The 22,098-nt window shown below is 46.7% G+C and overlaps 1 protein-coding gene across 2 annotated transcripts in view; it reads left to right on the top strand.

Annotated features, from left to right (window-relative positions):
- Positions 1–22,098, top strand: part of LOC147103292 (prolyl endopeptidase-like) — a 35,514-nt gene that overhangs the window by 1,911 nt on the left and 11,505 nt on the right. The window contains exons 1-9 of one of the 2 annotated variants that reach the window (XM_085962756.1): positions 1,874–2,147; positions 10,399–10,473; positions 11,243–11,376; positions 12,380–12,510; positions 14,716–14,925; positions 16,423–16,544; positions 17,641–17,746; positions 20,799–20,990; positions 21,086–21,283. In XM_085962756.1, coding sequence (XP_085818882.1) covers positions 2,145–2,147; positions 10,399–10,473; positions 11,243–11,376; positions 12,380–12,510; positions 14,716–14,925; positions 16,423–16,544; positions 17,641–17,746; positions 20,799–20,990; positions 21,086–21,283 — 1,171 coding nt within the window. In that variant the 5' untranslated portion in view covers positions 1,874–2,144. Of the gene's footprint in view, positions 1–1,873; positions 2,148–10,398; positions 10,474–11,242; positions 11,377–12,379; positions 12,511–14,715; positions 14,926–16,422; positions 16,545–17,640; positions 17,747–20,798; positions 20,991–21,085; positions 21,284–22,098 lie in introns of those variants that run through there. The other variant, XM_085962755.1, reaches the window with a different exon arrangement.

Here is a 22,098-nt window from a genome sequence, read left to right as displayed (position 1 = left end):
TAACATCGAGCGGGGGGAGGTATTGGCGGTTTTAGCTGGCCTAAAAATGGATAAATCCCCAGGCCCGGATGAAATGTATCCCAGGCTGCTGTGTGAGGCAAAGGAGGAGATTGCGGGGGCTCTAACACATATATTCAGGACCTCTCTGGCCACAGGGGATGTGCCAGAGGACTGGAGAACCGCTAATGTAGTACCATTATTCAAGAAGGGTAGTAGGGAAAAACCGGGGAACTACAGGCCAGTGAGCCTAACATCAGTGGTAGGAAAATTATTGGAAAAAATCCTGAGGGACAAAATGTGTCTCCACTTGGAGAGGCAAGGATTAATCAGGGATAGTCAACATGGCTTTGTCAAGGGAAGATCATGTCTGACTAATTTGATTGAATTTTTTGAGGGGGTGACTAGGTGTGTGGATGAGGGTAACGCAGTGGATGTGGTATACATGGATTTCAGTAAGGCCTTCGATAAAGTCCCGCACAGGAGACTGGTCAAGAAGGTAAGAGCCCATGGAATCCAGGGTGCCTTGGCACATTGGATACAAAACTGGCTTAGTGGCAGAAGGCAGAGGGTGATGGTCGAAGGTTGTTTTTGTGACTGGAAGCCTGTGGCCAGTGGGGTACCACAGGGATCGGTGCTGGGTCCCTTGCTGTTTGTGGTCTACATTAATGACTTGGATATGAATGTAAAGGGTATGATCAGTAAGTTCACGGATGATACAAAAATTGGTAGGGTGGTAAATAGCGAGGAGGGTAGCCTCAGTCTGCAGGACGATATAGATGGGTTGGTCAGATGGGCGGAACAGTGGCAAATGGAATTTAACCCGGAAAAGTGCGAGGTGATGCACTTTGGGGGGACTAACAAGGCAAAGGAATACACAATGAATGGAAAGACCCTAGGCAAGACGGAGGGTCAGAGGGATCTGGGTGTGCAAGTACACAGATCCCTGAAGGCGGCGGAACAGGTGGATAAGGTGGTAAAAAAAGGCATATGGGATACTTGCCTTCATTAGCCGAGGCATTGAATATAAGAGCAAGGAGGTTATGATGGAGCTGTATAAAACACTGGTTAGGCCACAGCTGGAATATTGTGTGCAGTTCTGGTCGCCACACTACAGGAAGGATGTGATCGCGTTAGAGAGGGTGCAGAGGAGGTTCACCAGGATGTTACCAGGGCTGGAGCGCTTCAGCTATGAAGAGAGACTGGGCAGGTTGGGTTTGTTTTCCTTGGAGCTGAGGAGGCTGAGGGGGGACATGATTGAGGTGTACAAAATTATGAGGGGCATAGATAGGATGGATGCTGAGGAGCTTTTTCCCTTAGTAGAGGGGTCGATAACTAGGGGGCATAGATTCAAGGTAAAGGGCGGGAGGTTTAGAGGGGATTTGAGAAAGAACTTTTTCACCCAGAGGGTGGTTGGAGTCTGGAACTCACTGCCTGAAAGGGTTGTGGAGGCAGAAACCCTCACAACATTTAAGAAGCATTTGGATGTGCACTTGAAATGCCATAGCATACAAGGCTACGGGCCAAATGCTGGAATATGGGATTAGATTAGACAGGGCTTGATGGCCGGCGCGGACACGATGGGCCGAAGGGCCTCTATCCGTGCTGTATTACTCTATGACTCTATGACTCTATGACCTGTAGTTTGCCTCATGTTCTGTTTTGCAGCAAGCCACTGCCGTATTTTGTCGACTGTGTTTTATGTATTTACAATTTCATCCTAAACCTAGACCCAAGTTATTAATACAAAATAAAAAACCCCAAAAACGAAAGTTCGTGTCCTGTGCTGCTCCATTTCGCCAGGCTACACATTTTGGTACCAGGAGTGGGGTCTGTTAGCTTGGAGTTTCTCAGGTTTGGGAAAGTTACATAAAATACGGCAGTGGGGGAAGAGCGGTGTGGTGCCAAGTGGACCTGGAGACGGACGGAGAGTGCTGCCTGGGGTTGCTAAGGAGGACCAGACCAGACAGACGGGATCCAGAGGGCGCCAGGACCAATCTGGGAGAGGACCCATCAAGGCACCGAGGAGGGACACCATTGGAGAAGAATCGTCGCAGCGGCCATCCCATTCAGTGACTGTCAGGGACTTGTGAACTGAGTCAAAATGTTAGACCCTCCTGAGGAGGCGGGTGGAGCTCACAATTCGGATGGTGAGGACAATACCTCTAGTGTGGGTGAGGGCAACCAGATAGATGAACTCAAGGCACAGATTTCAGAGTTGAAAAAAAACCATGACCAAGCAATGGCAATTATTGCCACTCTAGGTAATGGGGCAACCAAGTCATATGTGTATGTACCCAGAGAGCGTCAGATCCAACCATTCAGTGGTGAGGTATCCAAAGATAGTCGTTCAGTTGATGAGTTCATTGAAGAGGTTGAAAGTGTACTACGAGCTAGAGATCAGACTCCTGCAGAGCAGGTAGATTTCATTCGATCTTTGTTGAGGGGGGCAGCCCTACAGGAAATTAGGTTACGGTTGGGTGGAGAGTCTAAGCAGCCCAGTGACCTGTTCAGTTACCTAAGGGGGGCTTTCACCGAAAAACGCAGTGAGTCCCAGCTGTTAGAAACTTTCTATGGACGCAAGCAAGAAGAGGGTGAAGATTTCCGAGAATACTCACATGCACTCTCTCAGATTATTAGAACTTTGGTAAAGCAATCACCTGATGCTGTGCCGGACACAAAACGGGTTGTCAGAAACAGATTTGTTGATGGTGTTAGAGATCCCTCACTCCGGAGAGAGTTGCGCAAGTTTGTACGAGACAACCCCCAGTCTACCCTGTTCGATGTACGTGAGGAAGCTGTCTTATGGTCCTTAGAAGACCAGCCCTGTAGCACTAAAGTTGCAAAGAGCAAGAATGTAGTGTGTGACAGTACGGGGAGAGATCTTCAGTGTTCTGCCATTGGGGTACCAGGCAGCCAGGCTGTCACTTTACAGGATGTTCTTAAAGTGGTGGCGGAACAGGGTAAAGCTATCGGGGAACTAACAGAGGCAGTACGGGGTCTTGCTCTACAGAAGGAAAACACGGGTAATGACAAGGTTGGGAAACCTAGAGCCAAGCCAAAGTTCACTGATGAAGGTCAGCCTATTTGCTTTAAGTGTAACGGGGCGGGGCACATTGCCAAACAGTGTCCTCAGAAGCACGAGGTAGCAAACACATCCACCACTGCTGGCTGGGGTGCAGGAAAACTAACTCCCTCGATTGCCATGAGCCGGGCAATGCGAGGAAAACCTGCAGGCTCTCAGAACAGTACTGGTATTCGTGACAGATTTCTTGACCGTGCAGTAGGTAAATGTCCAGTAGTAGATCTCAAGATTGGGGGGGTTACTGCTAACTGTTTACTGGATACCGGGAGCCAAGTCAGCACTATTACTGAAGTTTTTTTCAGAGAGCACTTACTTGGGAGGGATGAGGATATGCTGCCTACAACCGGGTGGCTTAAGATCACTGCCGCCAACGGGTTGGACATTCCCTACTTGGGCTACCTTGAGTTAGACGTTGAAACTATGGGCATAACCTTACCCGAATGTGGTTTCCTGGTAGTCAAAGAGCATCAGCAGTCACAGCCTGCAGCACCAGGTCTTATTGGTATGAACATCATCAGCCGATGCAGACAACTAGTTCATGCTGAGTTTGACACTACTCTAGGGGGAAAGTTGGATTCAGATTGGAGGGAAGCATTTCAGCAAGTACAACAGTGTAACATCACTCCAAAGTCATCTTCTGTCCGTGTAGCTGGTAGGGGTGCTGTACATGTGCCTGCGTCTTCCATAGCTACAGTCTATGTAAAGGGACTTAAAACTCAGTCAGGTGGCAGCACTAAAATGCTGTTGGAGCCAGGTAACACACCATTGCCAGGTGGCCTGGTAGTTGTCCCCACTCTAGTTGAATCAAAGGGACATTTATTTCCAGTGCAGGTGGTAAATTTCTCTGAGGAGGATGTGTGGTTAAGCCCCAGGACCAGGCTTGGTATTCCGACTCAGGCAGAGTGTGTAGACAAGGACTCCTGTGAGGTGCGATTTCAACGCATCTCCGCTGACACAGAGGAAGTAACTGTTGGCAGAAAAGAAGGACAGATGACAGACCAAGACATTCAGTTGCTTTTGGACAAACTACACATAGGTGGCACACAGGGCCAACAAGCAGAGTTAGGTGCACTTTTAGCCAGGTATTCGGAAGTATTTGCTTTTAAGAATGAGGACCTAGGCTACACTGATAAAGTTGAGCATGAGATTAACTTGGTAGATGACGCACCAGTTACAGAGCCATACCGTCGTATCCCACCTACACTGTACAAAGAGGTGAGGGACCACATCACTAAGCTTTTAAGAAAGCGTGTCATCCAGGAGAGCAATAGTTCATACGCTTCACCCATAGTGGTAGTTCGTAAGACTGATGGAGACATACGACTATGTGTTGACTTTAGGAAACTAAACTCAAAAACCAGACGTGACGCATTTCCTTTGCCCCGCATTGACGAGAGTTTTGATGCCCTTCATGGTGCAAAGTTCTTCTCGACCATTGATCTTGCAAGTGGGTACCACCAGGTTGCTGTTCGTGAAAGTGACAGGCCTAAGACTGCTTTTACAACTCCTTTTGGCCTTTTTGAGTACCTCAGAATGCCTTTTGGTGTCTGTAATGGACCTGCGACTTTTCAACGACTTATGCAAGCGACTATGAGCGACTTAGTGTTCCACATCCTATTAGTGTATTTAGATGACATCCTTGTGTTCTCTCAGACCTTCCCGGACCATTTAGAGAGGCTTGAGACAGCTCTAAGACGACTGAAAGAGACAGGGTTGAAAGTAAAGCTTGAAAAGTGTCACTTCCTGCAGCAGGAAGTCAGGTTCCTTGGGCATCAAATTTCAGGGGAGGGTATAGGGACAGATCCAGAGAAAATTGCCGCCGTAAAGAAGTGGCCGGTCCCCAGTACAGTCAAAGATCTGAGGTCATTTCTTGGTTTCTGTAGTTATTACAGGAGGTTCATTGAGGATTTTTCTAAACGAGCTGGCCCTCTCCATGACGTAGTCAATGCATGCCTTAGGGAAGACAGCCCAGCAAAAGCAAAACGGTTGTTTGAAGGTTCATGGACAGCTGCGTGCCAAGCTGCTTTCGAACAGCTGAAAGAAAAGCTGATCAGTGCTCCAATGTTAGGTTACGCAGATTTCACTCAGCCTTTTATTGTAGAGACGGATGCCAGTAACCTAGGATTAGGTGCCATCCTCCACCAGCAGCAGGGAGATAGGAAGAGAGTGATAGCATATGCCAGTAGGAGGCTCCGTAATGCTGAAAGAAATGACAGAAACTACAGCAGTATGAAACTAGAGCTCCTCGCCCTCAAATGGGCTGTTTCAGAGAAATTTCGAGGTTACCTTCTAGGTTCCAAGTTCACTGTCATAACAGATAACAACCCCCTGTGTCACCTTTCTACAGCTAAGTTAGGTGCTGTTGAGCAAAGATGGGTGGCTCAGTTAGCTGTTTTTGACTTTGACGTCAAGTACCGCCCAGGCCGCTGTAATGCAGCAGCAGATGCCCTCTCTAGGCAGCCGTTAGCAGGGGAGCCCGAGTCAGACAGTGGGGATGCAGACTATGATGGTTGTGTGGCCATATGTAATGTCACTCACAAGGGAACAGCTCTAGGACCAGACTTAGGGACAGCAGGAGTCAAGTGCTGTAAAGTCAGACAGATCCGTGTTTCGGACGCAGAAGAAAGTACTGAGCGTAGTGAGTTGCAGGGTAACACACCAACACTTCCCGGTTACTCTAAAGAGGAACTACGTAAGTTTCAAGACACAGACCCCACCCTCAGCATGTTTAGGAAGTTTTGGGGTGAGCAGCGAAGGCCAACTTACAAGGAGAGGTCGCAGTTATCCAAGCTAGTATTATCCACGTTAAAGCAGTGGCCCCGTATTTGTGAGCAAGATGGTTTGTTGTACCGTGTAATCGAGGATGTCCATGTTGGTGAGTGTCACCAGCTACTACTGCCCTCTTGTTTGAAAGAAGTCGTGCTTGAAGGTGTGCATGATCGTATGGGCCATCAGGGAATAGAGCGCACACAGAACCTTTTGAGACAGAGATGTTTTTGGGTTGGGATGTATGGGGATGTGGAACAGTGGGTCAAGAAATGCGAGAGGTGTGTTTTGACAAAAATGCCCCACCCCAAGATACATGCCCCTATGAAATCATTTCTAGCCTCCCGGCCCCTTGAAGTAGTTGCTGTAGATTTCACCATGCTGGAACCGGCCTCCGATGGTCGTGAGAATGTGTTAGTGGTGACCGATGTTTTCACTAAATTCACACAAGCCTTCCCTACTCGGGACCAAAAGGCTGATACCACGGCAAAAGTCCTTCTCAAAGAGTGGTTCATGAAGTATGGGGTCCCAGAAAGATTGCATTCAGACAGAGGTCGAAATTTTGAGAGTGAAATCATTGCCGAGCTGTGTAAGCTTTATGGTGTAAAGAAAACCCGCACTACCCCACACCACCCGGAAGGAAATGCTCAATGTGAGAGATTCAACAGATCTTTACATGATCTTTTGCGTACACTGCCTCCAGCAAAGAAGCGCCGCTGGCCTGAGCACTTATCTGAGTTGGTGTATGCCTACAATGTAACACCCCATGCTACGACTGGCTACTCACCGTACTATCTGCTTTTCGGGGTTCATCCACACCTTCCTGTAGATGCTTTATTAGGTCAGGAGCAAGTGTTAGACGAGAAACATGAGTGGTTGGTTGTCCACCAAGAGCGTTTGAAGGAGGCACATGCAAGGGCAAGAGAGTACACTGAAAAGAAATCAGCTCAAAGAATTGAACTTAACAAAGACAAAGTGTACTGTCCAACCATTGAGGTGGGTCAGTTGGTATACTTACGACACATGCCTTTGGGTAGGAACAAAATTCAGGATGCTTGGGGTCCTACTGTGTACAGAGTGGTGGAGGTACAGGGTACTACACATGCAGTTGAGCCTGTAGAGGGCGGTCCTTTAAAAAGGGTCCATAGAGTTAATCTTAGGCCATGTGTTACCCCTGTCCCTGAGCCTAGGCGGACGAGAACCAAGTCCCCTGTCACCGTACCCCCTGTCACTCTTTTGACAGAATCGTTGCCAGAGCCCTCTGATACTGAGTTTGTTGTGGTAGAGGAAGTCACCTATCCAGAGTTAACTCAGGAGGAAAAAGTAAACAATGATCCTGCTGATAACGCCCAAGATGTACAGGAATCAGAGGCTGTTTCTGAGCCAGAGCATTCAGATCCTTCTGAGTGTGGGACTGAGGTTGAGGTACCCATTCCGGCTCCTCGCAGAACTAAAAGAGCCAATGCTGGGGTAAACCCTAACCCATACCATTTGCCTCAGTCAGCCTGTAATGCAGTCTCACTCAGTCCTGAGGTGTTCTCTCATGTTTTATCGAGTCTGGGTACTGCATTTTTTCGAGAAGCTGTAAAAGAAGTGAAAAACGGGTGCTAAGTCACCGAGGACGTTGACTTTAAAGCAGGGGAGAATGTAGCCAAGTGGGAAAATGCAGTGAATATTTAAGTCCACTAGATGGCGCGGTTCATTTTCCCCTTTAGAATTTGAAAAAAGGAGAAAAGGGTTATGGGAAGGGCCATGTGATGCCAAAGGAACCTCCCCTTTCTTCACAGCCTCCATTTTCTAGATCCAGCGTGGGGGGTGTGCTCTGAGGAGAGTTGGGGTGAATATGACTTTTGAAATGAACTTAGTCTGCGTAAAGTACAACTAAAACAGCATTTAGTGCAGCCAGACATAGTTTTAAAGTGATATTGTTTCCCAAATCACTCGATATCACGGGGATGCTTGTAGATTGTCCCACCATGTGCTGGTGTTAACCTTTGTTAAAATTGTTGTTGAGTCCTTGGGGCTACGTTTCGAACGAGTTTAATACTTTCTGTTTGCTTTTAAGAGGTGACAAGTGATAACGGGACATACGAATGTATGGTATGATATGTTTTGTTTTGTATAATGATTGTTAGTTAATTAACTGCCTTCACCTGTGGTTTGCCTCATGTTCTGTTTTGCAGCAAGCCACTGCCGTATTTTGTCGACTGTGTTTTATGTATTTACAATTTCATCCTAAACCTCGACCCAAGTTATTAATACAGAATAAAAAACCCCAAAAACGAAAGTTCGTGTCCTGTGCTGCTCCATTTCGCCAGGCTACACATGTGTGCTGTGAGGAGGATGCAGAGAACTCCAGTATGATTTGGACAGGTTGGGTGATTGGGCAGAAGCATGGCAGATGCAATATAACGTGGATAAATGCGAGGTTATCCACTTTGGTGGCAAAAACAGGAAGGCAGATTATTATCTGAATGGCAGTAGATTGGGAGAAGGGGAAGTGCAACGAGACCTGGGTGTCCTTGTGCACCAGTCGCTGAAGGTAAGCATGCAGGCGCAGCAGGCGGTTAAGAAGGCAAATGGTATGTTGGCCTTCGTAGCGAGAGGGTTTGAGTACAGGAACAAGGATGTCTTGCTGCAGTTGTACAGGGCCTTGGTGAGATCACATCTTGAGTATTGTGTGCAGTTTTGGTCGCCTTATCTGAGGAAGGATGTTCTTGCCATGGAAGGAGTTCAGCGAAGATTCACCAGGCTGATACCTGGGATGGCAGGAATGACGTATGAGGAGAGATTGGGTCGATTGGGCTTATACTCGCTGGAGTTTAGAAGAATGAGAGGGGAATCTCATTGAAACTTATAAAATTCTGACAGGACTGGACAGACTAGATGCAGGAAGGATGTTCCCGATGGTCGGAGAGTCTAGAACCAGGGATCACAGTCTAAGGATAAGGGGTAAGCCATTTAGGACAGAAATGAGGAGGAATTTCTTCACCCAGAGAGTGGTGAACCTGTGGAATTCTCTACCACAGAAGGCAGTAGAGGCCAATTCATTAAATATATTCAAGAAGGAGTTGGATATATTTCTTAAGGCTAAAGGGATCAAGGGATATGGAGAGAAGGCAGGGACCGGGTACTGAATTTGGATGATCAGCCATGATCGCATTGAATGACGGAGCAGGCTCGAGGGGCCGAATGGCCTACTCCTACTCCTGCTCCTATCTTCTATGTTTCTATGTTTCCAAACCCCAAGCTCCAACCCCGACCCCTCACAGATGCTGATTGACCCGTGTGTGTTTCCAGCTCTCCATGTTTGGTCCCTGGCTCTAATGACTTTGAGCATAATGGTGGGTTTATATTTTCAGAACCTTGAAAGGCCTGAATTAAATCTGCACAGACCAGGGACTGATCCAAGAGAGTCAAGTGTTCAGACTGAAATAGCACCGGTGGGAAAACGCACTTGTGATTTTGCAGGTTTCCCTGAGGTGATTTGGATTAACCTGAGGTTTGTGCTATAAAGCTTCAAACTGAACGGTGACAATAAGACAAGCACAGGGTAAAAACTGGGGAGAATGGAATTCAGACCTGATGTCTGAAGGGTGGACTTGCTGTGAAGTGGGGCAGTGACCAGTGACCAGCTCACCTGTGCCTATCTTGTGTCAGGTCGGGTTGTGTGAAGAAATCTGCAATAACCTAACTTTAATTTCATTAAGATGTAGACTTTCTTAGAATTACAGAGAATCTACAGCACAGGAACCGGCCGTGTGGCCCAACTGGTCTATGCTGGTGTTTTACTCCACACAAGCCCCCTCCCACCCTACCCCCGTATCCTTTAAGATGATTAAAGGAGTTGATAGGGTAGATGGAGAGAATCTATTTCCTCTGGTGGGGGAGTCCAGAACAAGGGGGCATAAACTTAAAATTAGAGCCAGGCCGTTCAGGGGTGATATCAGGAAGCACTTCTTCACACAAAGGGTAATGGAAATCTGGAACGTTCTTCCCCCAAAAAGCTGTTGAAGCTGGGGGTCAATTGAAAATGTAAGAACTAAGTTTGATAGATTTTTGTTAGACAAGGGTATTAAGGGTTATGGAACCAAGTCGGGTAGATGGAGTTAAGATACAGATCAGCCATAATCTAATTGAATGGCGGAACTGGCTCGAGGGGCTGAATGGCCTCCTCCTGTTCCTCTGTTTTTTCCTTCTCCCTCTTGTATGCATCAAGTCTCCCCTTAAATGCATCAATACTATTTGCTTTAACCACTCCATGTGGCGGTGAGTTCCACATTCTCACCACTCTCCATGTAAAGAAATTCCTCCTAACGTTTTTATTTGATCTGTTAGTGACTATCTTATATTTATGCCCCCTTGTTCTGGACTCGCCCACAACTGGAAACGGTTTCTCCGTATCCACCCTATGAACTCCTTCATCATTTTAAAGACCTCTATCCGGTCTCCTCGTCAGTCTTCTCTGTTGATTTCTGATCCCAGTTGGTGTGTTGAATGTTTTATGTAAGGATGTAAATGACCGAGATGCCTATTCCTGATGGTTCCAGGTGGATGATTACCATGGGATTAAAGTACCCGACCCCTATGCCTGGCTTGAGGATCCCAACAGTGAGCAGACCAAGGTGAGAAACTTCAGATAGTCCTATACCCACACTCTCTTGGATGTCTCTATTCTATCAATCCTACTGTACAGGTGGCACTTGTACATATGGTGCGTAGAGTATATATGGTATGTAGAGTATATATGGTGCATAGAGTATTACACTACATAGGATTACATAGGATATACAGCACAGAAACAGGCCATTCGGCCCAACCAGTCCATATCAGTGTTTATGCTCCACTCGAGCCTCCTCCCGTCTTTCCTCATCTAACTCTATCAGCATAACCCTCTATTCCCTTCTCCCTCATATGCTTATCTAGCCTCCCCTTAAATGCATCAACACTATTCATTTCAACCACTCCCTGAGGTAGTGTGCTCTCAGGCTAGGTACAGAAGCTGGTTAAATACCTCTCTTCTCTTCTTAGGCAGCTCCTCGGAACCAAGGACGACTTGCTTCCACATTAAAAATGAGTTCTCAGGTGACTGATGAGTCCAATGCGGGACCTACAGTCTCTGTCACAGGTGGGGCAGACGGTGGTTGAAGGGGTGGGTGGGTGGGGCGCTTGGGTTGACGTGCGCTCTTTGCGCTTGGCTTTCGCTTGCTCCCGGTGAAGAGACTCGAGGCGTTCGGCGCCTTCCCGGATGCTTCTCCTCCACTTTGTGCGGTCTACCTCTACACTGGCCCAACAACGTGCCTCAGTCCAACCTCGAGTGCCTTTTCATTTCTCATACCAGTTCGAGGTGAGGATGAATCTTGTTTTTGTAATCCGCTCCTCTCTACTTTTCAGGCATTTGTTGAAGTCCAGAACAAGCTGACGATGCCTTTCCTGGAAAAGTGTAGAGTCAGGAACAGACTCAAAGAGCGGATGACTGAACTGTATGATTACCCCAAGTATAGCTGCCCTTGCAGGAAAGGGAAACGGTGAGTGCTGTACCAGGTGTGTCATCACTCCTTGGGGCGATTTCATTGGCAGCGTTCTGCTTTGTTGGTCGCACTGAGGACCGTAAGTAAGGCTGGAGCTCCTCACTGTGGGGGTAGGGCAGTGTAGTGGCTGTGCTACCGGACTAGGAATCCAGGGAGTTCAGATCCCACCATGGGCAGTTTGAGAATTTGAATTCAGTTTTAAAAATCTCAAAATGTAAAAGTGGCCCATGAAGTTGTTGGATTGTTGTAAAATCCCAACTGGTTTGTTAATGTCTTTTAGGGAAGGTAACCTTCTGTCCTTACTCTGTCTGGGCCTATACGTGACTCCAGTCCCACACCAATGTGGTTGACCCTTAACTATCCCCTGAATTGGCCTAGTGAGACACTCAGTTGTATCACACTGCCACAAATGACTGCAATAGTTCAAGGAGATGGTCCACTACCATCTTTTTAGGGCAACTAGGGGTGGATAATAAATGACGGCCTTCCCAGCGACGCCCACATCCCGAGAAGCAATAAAAAAAAAAGACATCTGGAGTCATTGAAGGTAGGCGGGTAATGGTACCAAGCGCTACCAGTTTCCAAGCTCTCTGAAGAAACTGAAGATCGTCTGTTGTAGTCCTCCCTCAATACTGCACTGGGAGGGTCAGCCTAGATTTTGTGCTCAAGTTTCTGGAGTGGGACTTGAACCCACAACCTTCTGATTCAGAGGCGTGAGTGTTACCCACTCAGCCATGACTGGCACCTAAGACAAAGTGAGGACAGGATCAAGCTCAGTGGAGATGCCCTGCATGGTCAAATAGCTTGTCAATGCCTACCGCCTAGGTTCATACCTGACGAATAAACCTAGGTACAGTGACGGGGCAGGAGTTCAGCAAGAGATGCGGTCTTCAGGAGGGGAGAGGAGGAAGCTGGCAGAAGCAAGGAAGGAAGATTAACAGGTAAGGCTCTTCTGAAGATGTAGCCAGGCCTGGTTGAGTGTCGATTTCCTGTTTTTCAGGTATTTTTACTTCCATAACTCTGGGCTACAGAACCAGTATGTGTTGTACGTCCAGGATTCCCTGCACGGAGAGGCCCGGGTGTTCCTGGATCCTAACAAGCTATCCGAGGATGGGACCGTTGCCTTGACGAGTAGGTTGTCCGCTAAGGGTGGCCTCATATTCCTACCGCTGAATTTTACTCTCCATCAGGGGGCAGGAAATCAGTTTTTAAAATCAAACTTAAGTTTTTCTGTGCATTGTTTAATACTAGAGGGATGTGGGGGGGATTTAACCGTGAATTTAGAAGGCTCTGCATTGGCAAGAATATCTTGTCTTGGTCAGTCCTCATCTGGAGTACTGATTTCAGTTCTGGGCACCGCACCTCAGGAAACACATATTGGCCTTGGAGGGGCTGCAGCACAGATTCACCAGAATGATACCAGGGCTCAAAGAGTTAAATTATGAGCCCAGGGTTACATAAACTTGGCATGTACTCCCTTGAGTTTAGAAGGTTGGAGGTGATCTGATCAAGGTGTTTAAAATGGTAAAGGGATTCGATAGAGTAGACACAGAGAAACTATTTCTTCTGGAGGTTGAATCCAGAACAAGGGGGCACAATCTTAAAATTAAAACTAGGCCATTCAGGAATGAAATCAGGAAGCACTTTTTCACACAAAGGATTGTGGAAATCTGAAACTCTCTCCCTTAAAAAGGTGTTGCGGCTGGGGGTCAGTTGGAGCTTTCACGACTGAGATTGATCGATTTTTGTTGGGTAAGGGTATTGAGGGATCGGGAGCAAAGGCGGGTCAATGGAGTTGAAGTACAGATCAGCCAGGATCTAATTGAATGGGGGGAACAGGCTCGAGGGGCTGAATGGCCTCCTCCTGTTCCTCTATTCGTATGCAGCTGATATTGATTGGAAATTTGAAGGGGTAGAGTGCCGAGGAATTTACAATTCATGCCGACTGCACATGAGGCCTTGTCTGCTTCACAGAGCCTTGCAAAATCTAGCATTCTGTGAGGTATAAATTCAGCTTGGATGGTTGTACAAAATTCCCATTGATTCAGTAGAAAAGAAAATCAGACGGGCTGGAAAGTGGGCTGCCGATTCACTGTTGCACGTTTTACACTATCGGCCAACACCAATTTATACCCCGGTGTATCTGTTGAAAGTTAGTAAATGTTTTTAAAATTATGTCTATCCAATATATTTTATTTTAAAGAATCGTCATATAGTAGAGCAGAGAAGGTTAAGGGGGGACCTAATAGAGGTATTCAAAATTATGAGGGGTTTTCTTAGAGCACGTATGGAGAAACTGTTTCCTCTGGCAAGTGGGTCGTTAACCAGAGGTCATAGATTTAAAATAATTGGTAAAAGAGCTAGAGGGGAAATGAGGAGAAATTTCTTCACACAGAGGGTTGTTAAGATCTGGAACGCACTAGCTGAAAGGGCGGGGGAATCAGATTCCACAGGAATTTCAAAAGACAATTGGACATGTATTTGAAGAGAATTAATTTACAGGGTTATGGGGAAAAAGCTGGGGTGTGGGACCAAATTGAACAGCTCTTTCAAAGAGCCGGCACAGACACAATGGGCCGAATAGCCTCCTTCTGTGCTGTAAGATTCTATGATTCTATTCTATTAAAACTGAGATCGATAGATTTTTGTTAGGCAAGGTTAATATACAGATCAGCCATGATCTAATTGAATTTCCCCATAACCCTGTAAATTAGTTGTCTTCAAATACATGTCCAATTGTCTTTTGAAATTCCTGTGGAATCTAATTCCACCACACTTTCAGGTAGTGCGTTCCAGATTTTAACAACCCCCTGTGTGAAGAAATTTCTCCTCATTTCCCCTCTAGCTCTTTTACCAATTATTTTAAACCTATGACCTCTGGATAAGGGGTAAGCCATTTAGGACTGAGATGAGGAGGAATTTCTTCACCCAGAGAGTGGTGAACCTGTGGAATTCTCTACCAAAGAAGGCAGTAGAGGCCAATTCATTAAATATATTCAAGAAGGAGTTGGATATATTTCTTAAGGCTAAAGGGATCAAGGGGTATGGGGAGAAAGCAGGGACAGGGTACTGAATTTGGATGATCAGCCATGATCGCATTGAATGGCGGAGCAGGCTCAAGGGGCCGAATGGCCTACTCCTGCTCCTATCTTCTATGTTTCTATGTTAACAGGCTCTCAAAGGGTTGAATGGCCTACTCCTGTTCCTATGTAGTAAAAAAAGTCTGTTTGGCCCAGGAAGATAGGTCATTTCTCCAGCCTCCTGGTAGTCTTGAGGCCAACCAACAACAGGCCTGTCCTGACTTCTGACCTCTGACCTCTCGCTTTGTTTGCCTAGTACTGGCGTTCTCCGATGACAATGAGTACTTGGCATATGGACTCAGCAAAAGTGGCTCCGACTGGGTCACGATCAAAATCGTGAAGATCGAGGGTCCCGAAGATCTGCCGGACGCTCTGGAAAAGGTGAAGTTCAGCTGCCTGTCCTGGACTCACGACGGAAAAGGCGTCTTCTATAATCGCTACCCCGAGCAAGAGGGAAGCGCGGATGGTACGTGGCAGGGTTGGGGTTGCTGAGATAAATGTGCATTGGTTACACTGTGAGGCTGTAGTACAACAAACAGCAACAACGTGCATTTATATGACACCTTTAATGTAGTAAAACATCCCAAGGTGTTTCACAGGAGCGATTATCAAACAATAAACTGAACACCGAGCCACATAACGAGATATCAGGACAGGTGGACAGAAGTTTGTCAAAAAAAAGAAAGACTTGCATTTATATAGTGCCTTTCACAACCTTCGGACGACCCAAAGCGCTATAAAGTCAATGAAGTATTTTTGAAGTATAGTCACTATTGTAATGTAGGAAAAGTGGCAGCCAATTTGTGCACAGCAAGCTCCCACAAACAGCAATGTGATAATGATCTGATAATCTGGGGGGTTTTTAGGTGTTGTTTAAGGGATAATTATTGGCCAGGACACCACTGCTCTTCTTCAAAATAGTGCCACCTGAGAGGGCAGATGGGGCATTTGTTTAACGTCTCAACCGAAAGATGGCACATCCAACTGAGCAGCACTCCCTCAGTACTGCACTGGGAGTGTCAGCCTGGATTTTGTGCTAAAGTCCCTGGTTTAAAGGAGCGACTTAAAGGAGGAGAGAGATGTAGAGAGGTTTGACCAAGCTTTTAGTCACCTGTCCTAATATCCCCTTATGTGGCTCAGTGTTAAATTTTGTTTGATAATCACACTATGAAGCGCCTTGGGACATTTTTACTGCGTTATAGGGGCTATATAATGGAAATTGTTGGTGTTGTAAGGATAGAATCAGGCTTGGTCGTGATGCTTGCCACAGTTGAATAGTCTGTCGACCCTGACTGCGCAACAACAAATTGCATATAGCGCCTTTCACATAGAAACATGACCCACATGAAAAATGGCTCTTCGCCGTCTTTCAGGTGAGTCGTTAAACCGAGGCCACCATCTGCCCTCTCAGGTGGACGTAAAAGATTCCATGGCACTATTTCGAAGACGAGCAGGGGAGTTCTCCCCAATGTCCTGGTCAATATTTATCCCTCAACCACCATCACTAAAAACAGATTATCTGGCAATTATCACATTGCTGTATGTGGGATCTTGCTGTGCACAGATTGGCTGCTGTGTTTCCCACATTACAACAGTGACTACACTTCAGAAAAGTACTTCATTGGCTGTAAAGCGCTTTGGGACGTCCTGAGGTTGTGAAAGGTGCTACAGCAATGCAAGTCTTTTTTTTAATCCTTGTCCATTATTTTATTAATTCTATTCATTCTTCATAGCATGGCTCCAGCAGCGTTTCTACACCTCCTCTGGTCTTTACTTTCAATCTTTGTACATCTTCCAGCCTAATTGTTTTTGCTTTCACTCTGATTTATTTTTCCTTCCTATCAGCCAACACATTTCTCTTTCCTAAAGAAACCCATCTGAATCTTTCTTTAACATACCTTGGACTCCGCCAGTGTTTTAGTTACGTTCGATGCGTGGCTTACTGACAATCCATCTTTTCCAGGCACTGAAACCACATCCAACCTCCACCAGAAGCTCTACTACCATGTGCTTGGCACTGACCAGTCAGAGGACATCCTGTGCGCAGAGTTCCCAGATAATCCCAAATGGATGAGTGGAGCACAGGTAATTTATTAATGTCCGCAATGTGGCAGCTTGGCTCAGTGGGGTAGCAGTCTCTCGCCTCTGAGTCAGAAGGCCGTGGGTTCTAACCCCACTCTGGAGACTCTAGCACATAACCCAGGCTGATGCTACCAGTGCGGTGCTGAGGGAGTGCTGCACTGTCAGAGGTGCCGTCTTTTGGATGAGACGTTAAACCGAGGCCCTGTCTGCCCTCTCAGGTGGACGCAAAAGATCCCATGGTACTATTTTGAAGGAAGAGACAAGCCTTTTCTGGTGACCAGTCAACATTCCCTTACCCAAAGGATTAACTGGTCATTCACATCATTTACTGTGTGTGGGGTCTTGCAATTTAGCCGCATTTTGAGCAGTAATTAATTGGTGATGAACTGCTTTGAGATGACAAAATGATGTGTTCAGGCATTATATGAAGTTGTTTTTACTTTATATTGTCACTGCTCGGGGCCATAAATATAAGACAGTCACTAATAAATCCAATAGGGAATTCAGGAGAAACTTCTTTATTCAGAGAGTGGTGAGAATGTGGAACTTGCTACCCCAGGGAGTGGTTGAAGTGAATAGCTTAGATGCATTTAAGGGAAAACTAGATAAGCACATGAGGGAGAAAGGAATAGAAGGATATGTTTCTAGGGTTAAATGAAGAGGGGTGGGAGGAGGCTCGTGTGGAGCATAAACACCAGCATGGACCAGTTGGGCCGAATGGCCTGTTTCTGTGCTGTAAATACTTTGTAATTCATTTACCTAATTTGCTGGTTGTGGGATCTTGCTGTGAGCAGATTGACTGCCACTTTTTGCTTACATAACAACAGTAACTGCACTTCCAAAATAATGTATTGATTATGGACTGTCTGCTCCGGGCACAAACACTCCTTTCCCCTCCGGAGGAACCACAAGAAATTCCTGGACAATTATAAAGGGGGCATAGACTTGGTGTTACATGACCACCCATTTTCCCTCTCCGTTGTGCCCGGCACATCAGAAGCATTCAATCTGCCCGAATGGGTGCTGCTGAAGGTTGATTATTTCCAGTTGGAACGGTTGAGTACTCCAGCAGCATTTAATTTCCTTTGTTTTCATTTAGGTTTCTGACGATGGTCGCTATGTAGGGTTGTCTATTCGAGATGGTTGTCAGCCCAAGAACCAGTTCTGGTACTGCGATCTGCACCAGCTACCAAATGGCATAATCGGTAGGTACCTGCCACTGGCCAAGCGGCAAGAACTAGTTACAATGCCACCTCAGAGACGGGAAATCAGCTGATGCAGTGAAACCTCTTCTACGCTCACACCGATTTCCGCACTCACAGTAACAGCTGTTCGGGAATGTACTCAAAGTCAAAGATGAGGAAAGGCTATTGGCCCCATCCCTCTAGGACCCAACTCCCCCAGTCAGCATCCAACAGCATCTGAAATAGGAACAGGAGGAGGCCGTTCAGCCCCTCAACCACTGGTATCATTCTGGAGAATCTGCGCTGCATACCCTCTAAGGCCAATATATCCTTCTTGAAGCTCAGTGCCCAGAACTGAGCCCAGTACTCCAGATGCAGTCAGACCAAGGCTCTGTAGGACTGAAGGATCACTTCCTTACTCTTGTATTCCAACCCCTTTGACATAAAGACCAACATCCCATTAGCCTTCTTGATTACTCTTTGTACTAGCTTTTAGTGATTTGTGTACATGGACATCTAAATCTATTTCCTCCCCCAAAGCTCCTAATCTCTCACCATTAAGAAAATGTTCCGATCCAAAGTGGATGAGCTCGCACTTCCTCACATTGAACTCCACCTGCCACAGTTTGGTCCACTCACTGGGGTAGATTTTCCCGAACCTGTCAGGAAGAAGGCGGGACTTTCCCTTTCGGGTTTTTGACCCGCCTACATCGACGTCCGGCCAATCCACGTGATTTTCCCTTGATTGACCTTGTTGAGCCCGCCCAGCGGGCTCAGCAGGCCAATGAAGGGTCACCCGGCAACAGGTGACGTCACAGACTGCAATTTCATCTGTCAAGATTTCTTGACAGATGAAATATCAGCGTTTCACAGCTGTTTGAAGCTGTGAAACACTGACAGTCTGAGTTCTGACATGAGTCCTTCTGCACAGACTCAGTTAGTTAGAACTCTCAGCAGCACTCAAAGCTGAAATCTGTCACTTTTGACAGATTGCAGCCATTCAGCTTTCAGTTCCGGCTGAGTGATGCAGCTCCCGACGGCTACAGGAAGAAAGGCTGTTAAGGTAAGTACAGGTAAGTAAAAGTTCTTTACACACTTTAGACACACCAAACACACTTACCTTTGCACACATGCACCCATCACTCACCTGAGCGCCGACATCGCGACCCCTCCAACTCCTTCAACCCGACGGCCCGCCTGCTCTAACCTGGCGTGGTTTGGAGCCATCGGGAATCCCACACGAAACCCCTCAAAATAGGGATTAGGCTAAAAACTGCCTGTTAACTACCTGTTAACAGGCAGTTAATTGGCACTAATCCCTTCCCGCCTGGTTTCGGCAGGTCCCTGTGCGGGGCGGGTACCCGCTGCCCCTAAAACTTGCGTGGGGCGGGGTTTTGGGCGGGATGGTGTCGGGACCCCCAAATTTGGGATTTCCCCCCCCCCCCCCCCCCACACGCCTGAAACCCCGCCTGATGGCTCCAGGAAAATCTAGCTCACTGAGTCTGTCTATGCTCCTCCATTACTTCCCCCTTTAGATTATTCTCAATACTGATCTATCACCTTTTGAGTAAAAAAAAAACATTTTTCCAAAGATCTGTTTTAAATTTACTTCTCAATAATCTAAATTTAATCTCTTATTCTACAGGCCTGACTGACCTTAAAGTAATTTTCTGGGTTCATGCTATTTTTCCTATTTAACAGTTTATAATCCTTAAATGAGGCCTCCCCTTAACCTCATGATTGCTAGTTGCTGAAGTAGAGAGTGAGAAACTATTTCCTCTGGTGGCTGGAGTCCAGAATAAGGGGGCACAACCTTAAAATTAGAGCTCGGCCATTCGGGGGTAATGTCAGGAAGCACTTCTTCACACACAGGGTAAATCTGGAACTCCCCCAAAAACTGTTGAGGCTGGGGGTCAACTGAAAATTTCGAAACTGAGATTGATAGTTTTTTGTTGGGTAAGGATTAAGGAACCAAGGCGGGTAGATGGAGATTTTTTTTGAGAGCGGGTAGATGGAGTTGAGGTACAGATCAGCCATGATCTAATTGAATGGCGGAACAGGTTCGAGGGGCTGAATGGCCTCCTCCTGTTCCTATGTTCCTTCTCTCTGGACTGTTCGGCTGGGATTTTACGGCTCTGGAATGGGGGCGAGCGGGGGCAGAGTATGAGTCGGGGGGGTCGGCTCCCCCATGTATCTGCCCAATGTCACGTGTACCTGACCTCCCGTAGCCAGGGCCCAGCAGCTTCCCATAAATGGGTGCACTTCCCATCATTTTCACCAGCCTGCCGCTACCCCATGGCAGGCCTCCGAAGTCTGGCATAGCCAAAGTCTCCATGAGAGAGGTCGAGGAACCTGCCTAAAAATATCTTGATGACCAAGAGGCCAGAAAATCGGCCGCAGTCAGGGACTTCATGGAGGCAGGAACATAGGAACAGGAGTAGGCCATTCAGCCCCTCAAACCTGTTCCACCATTCAATGAGTTCATGGCTGATCTGTACCTTAACTCCATTTGGTATGTAAAATTTGTGTCAGCGCTGTAGTTTGACTCACTTCATTTATGGTTTACGTACTCATTTCCCAATCCCTGTTCCTTTTTCCCCCTTAAGTCCAATTCACCCATCACCCCTGTGCTCGCTGATCTACATTGGCTCCTCGATTTAGAAATTCTCATCCTTGTGTTCAAATCCCGCTATGGCCTCACCCCTCCCTATCTCTGTAACCTCCTCCAGCTCTACAACCCTCCAAGATCTCTGCGCTCCACCAATTCTGGCATGTTGCGCATCCCCGATTTTCATGGCTCCACCATTGGCGACTGTGCCTTCACCTGCCTAGGCCCTATGCACAGGGATTCCCTTTCTACCTCTCTTTCCCTCCTATAAGATGATCCTTAAAACCTACCATACCTGTCCTAATATCACCTCCTTTGATTCGGTGTCAAGTTTTGTTTGATAACGCTCCTGTGAAGCGCCTTGGGACATTTTACTATGTTAAAGGCGCTATATAAATACAAGTTATTGTTGTTTGTAATTGGCCATTTTCAAGTCTAGAATAACTCCTGACATCATTTTTACAGGCCCCCTGCCCTGGGTTAAACTCATTGACAACTTTGATGCAAAGTACAGCTACATCACGAATGAAGGACCTGTGTTCTCGTTCAGAACTAACCTCGATGCCCCTCGCTACAGAGTCCTCAACATCAACCTGGAGCAGCCGGCTCCTTCGCAATGGAAGCAGCTCATTCCCCAGCACCAGAAGGATGTCTTGGGTAAGACGGGACAGTTGCCTTTTTGGGGGCAGTGTACATTGGTTGAAGGTTTGTAACAAGAATGTCTTATCAAACCTCGCTCCTCCCCGTTTCAGATTGGGCCACCTGCGTCAATTACAAGTACCTGGTCCTGAATTACTTAAAGGATGTGAAGGACATCCTCCAGCTGTACGATCTCGGCACCGGAACCTTTCTGAAGGACCTCCCGTTGGATGTTGGCAGCATCGCCGGATACAGCGGGCGGAAGAAGAACACCGAAATCTTCTACCAGTTCACCTCCTACCTGACACCAGGTACGATTCACAGACATAGATAGACAAATCACTAAAAGTAGTGCCGCAGGTTACTCGGCCATTTAAAAAAAAAAGCAAACCAAGCACTGGGCTTCATTTCTAGAAGGATAGAATTGAAAAACAGAGAGGTTATTTTAAACATGTATAGATCCTGGGTTAGATCACACTTGGGCGTACAGGAAACTTTGTGTTATCCGGAGGCGAACCGTCCGGCAAGCTGGAGCCACCGGCAAAAATCAGGAGCCGTTTTTTATTCTTTTCGTTTCTTTTCTTTGCTTTTTTTGAACAGTCAAGCTCTGCAAGGTCTGTAGCTAAGCAACAGCTTCAGCTAGAGATGCTTGCCGACTGTTTAGAGGCTGTTGCTAAGCAACAGGGTTTGTCTCCGTATGTTTCAACATTAGCTCTGGAGTGTCCGGCAGTTTTGAGGGAACAGCAGCAGCTCGGTCCCGTCGGTGCCGGATAGCACAAAGTTTCCTGTAATGTGAACAGTTCTGGTCTTCATATTATAAAAAAGATATAGAAGCACTGGTGCAAACAAAATTTACTAGGATAATACCAGAACTGAGAGGTTATAACTATCAGGAAAGATTGAACAGGCTGGGGCTCTTTTTCTCCAGAAAAGAGAAGACTGAGGGGTGTCCTGAAAGAAATGTTTAAGATTATGAAAGGGTTTGATAGAGTAGACGTAGAGAAGATGTTTCCACTTGTCGGGGAGACCCGAACGAGGGGCCATAAATATAAGATAATATACTAATAAATCCAATAGGGAATTCAGAAGAAACTTCTTTACTCGGAGAGTGCTGTGAATGTGGAAC

Source organism: Somniosus microcephalus, chromosome 20, assembly GCF_052327205.1.
Source record: "Somniosus microcephalus isolate GS21.2 chromosome 20, FLI_Smic_1.0, whole genome shotgun sequence".
In the NCBI taxonomy this organism is placed as follows: Eukaryota; Metazoa; Chordata; class Chondrichthyes; order Squaliformes; family Somniosidae; genus Somniosus; species Somniosus microcephalus.
Note: the sequence above shows the minus strand (reverse complement) of the source record. Positions and strands in the feature narration are given on the sequence as shown.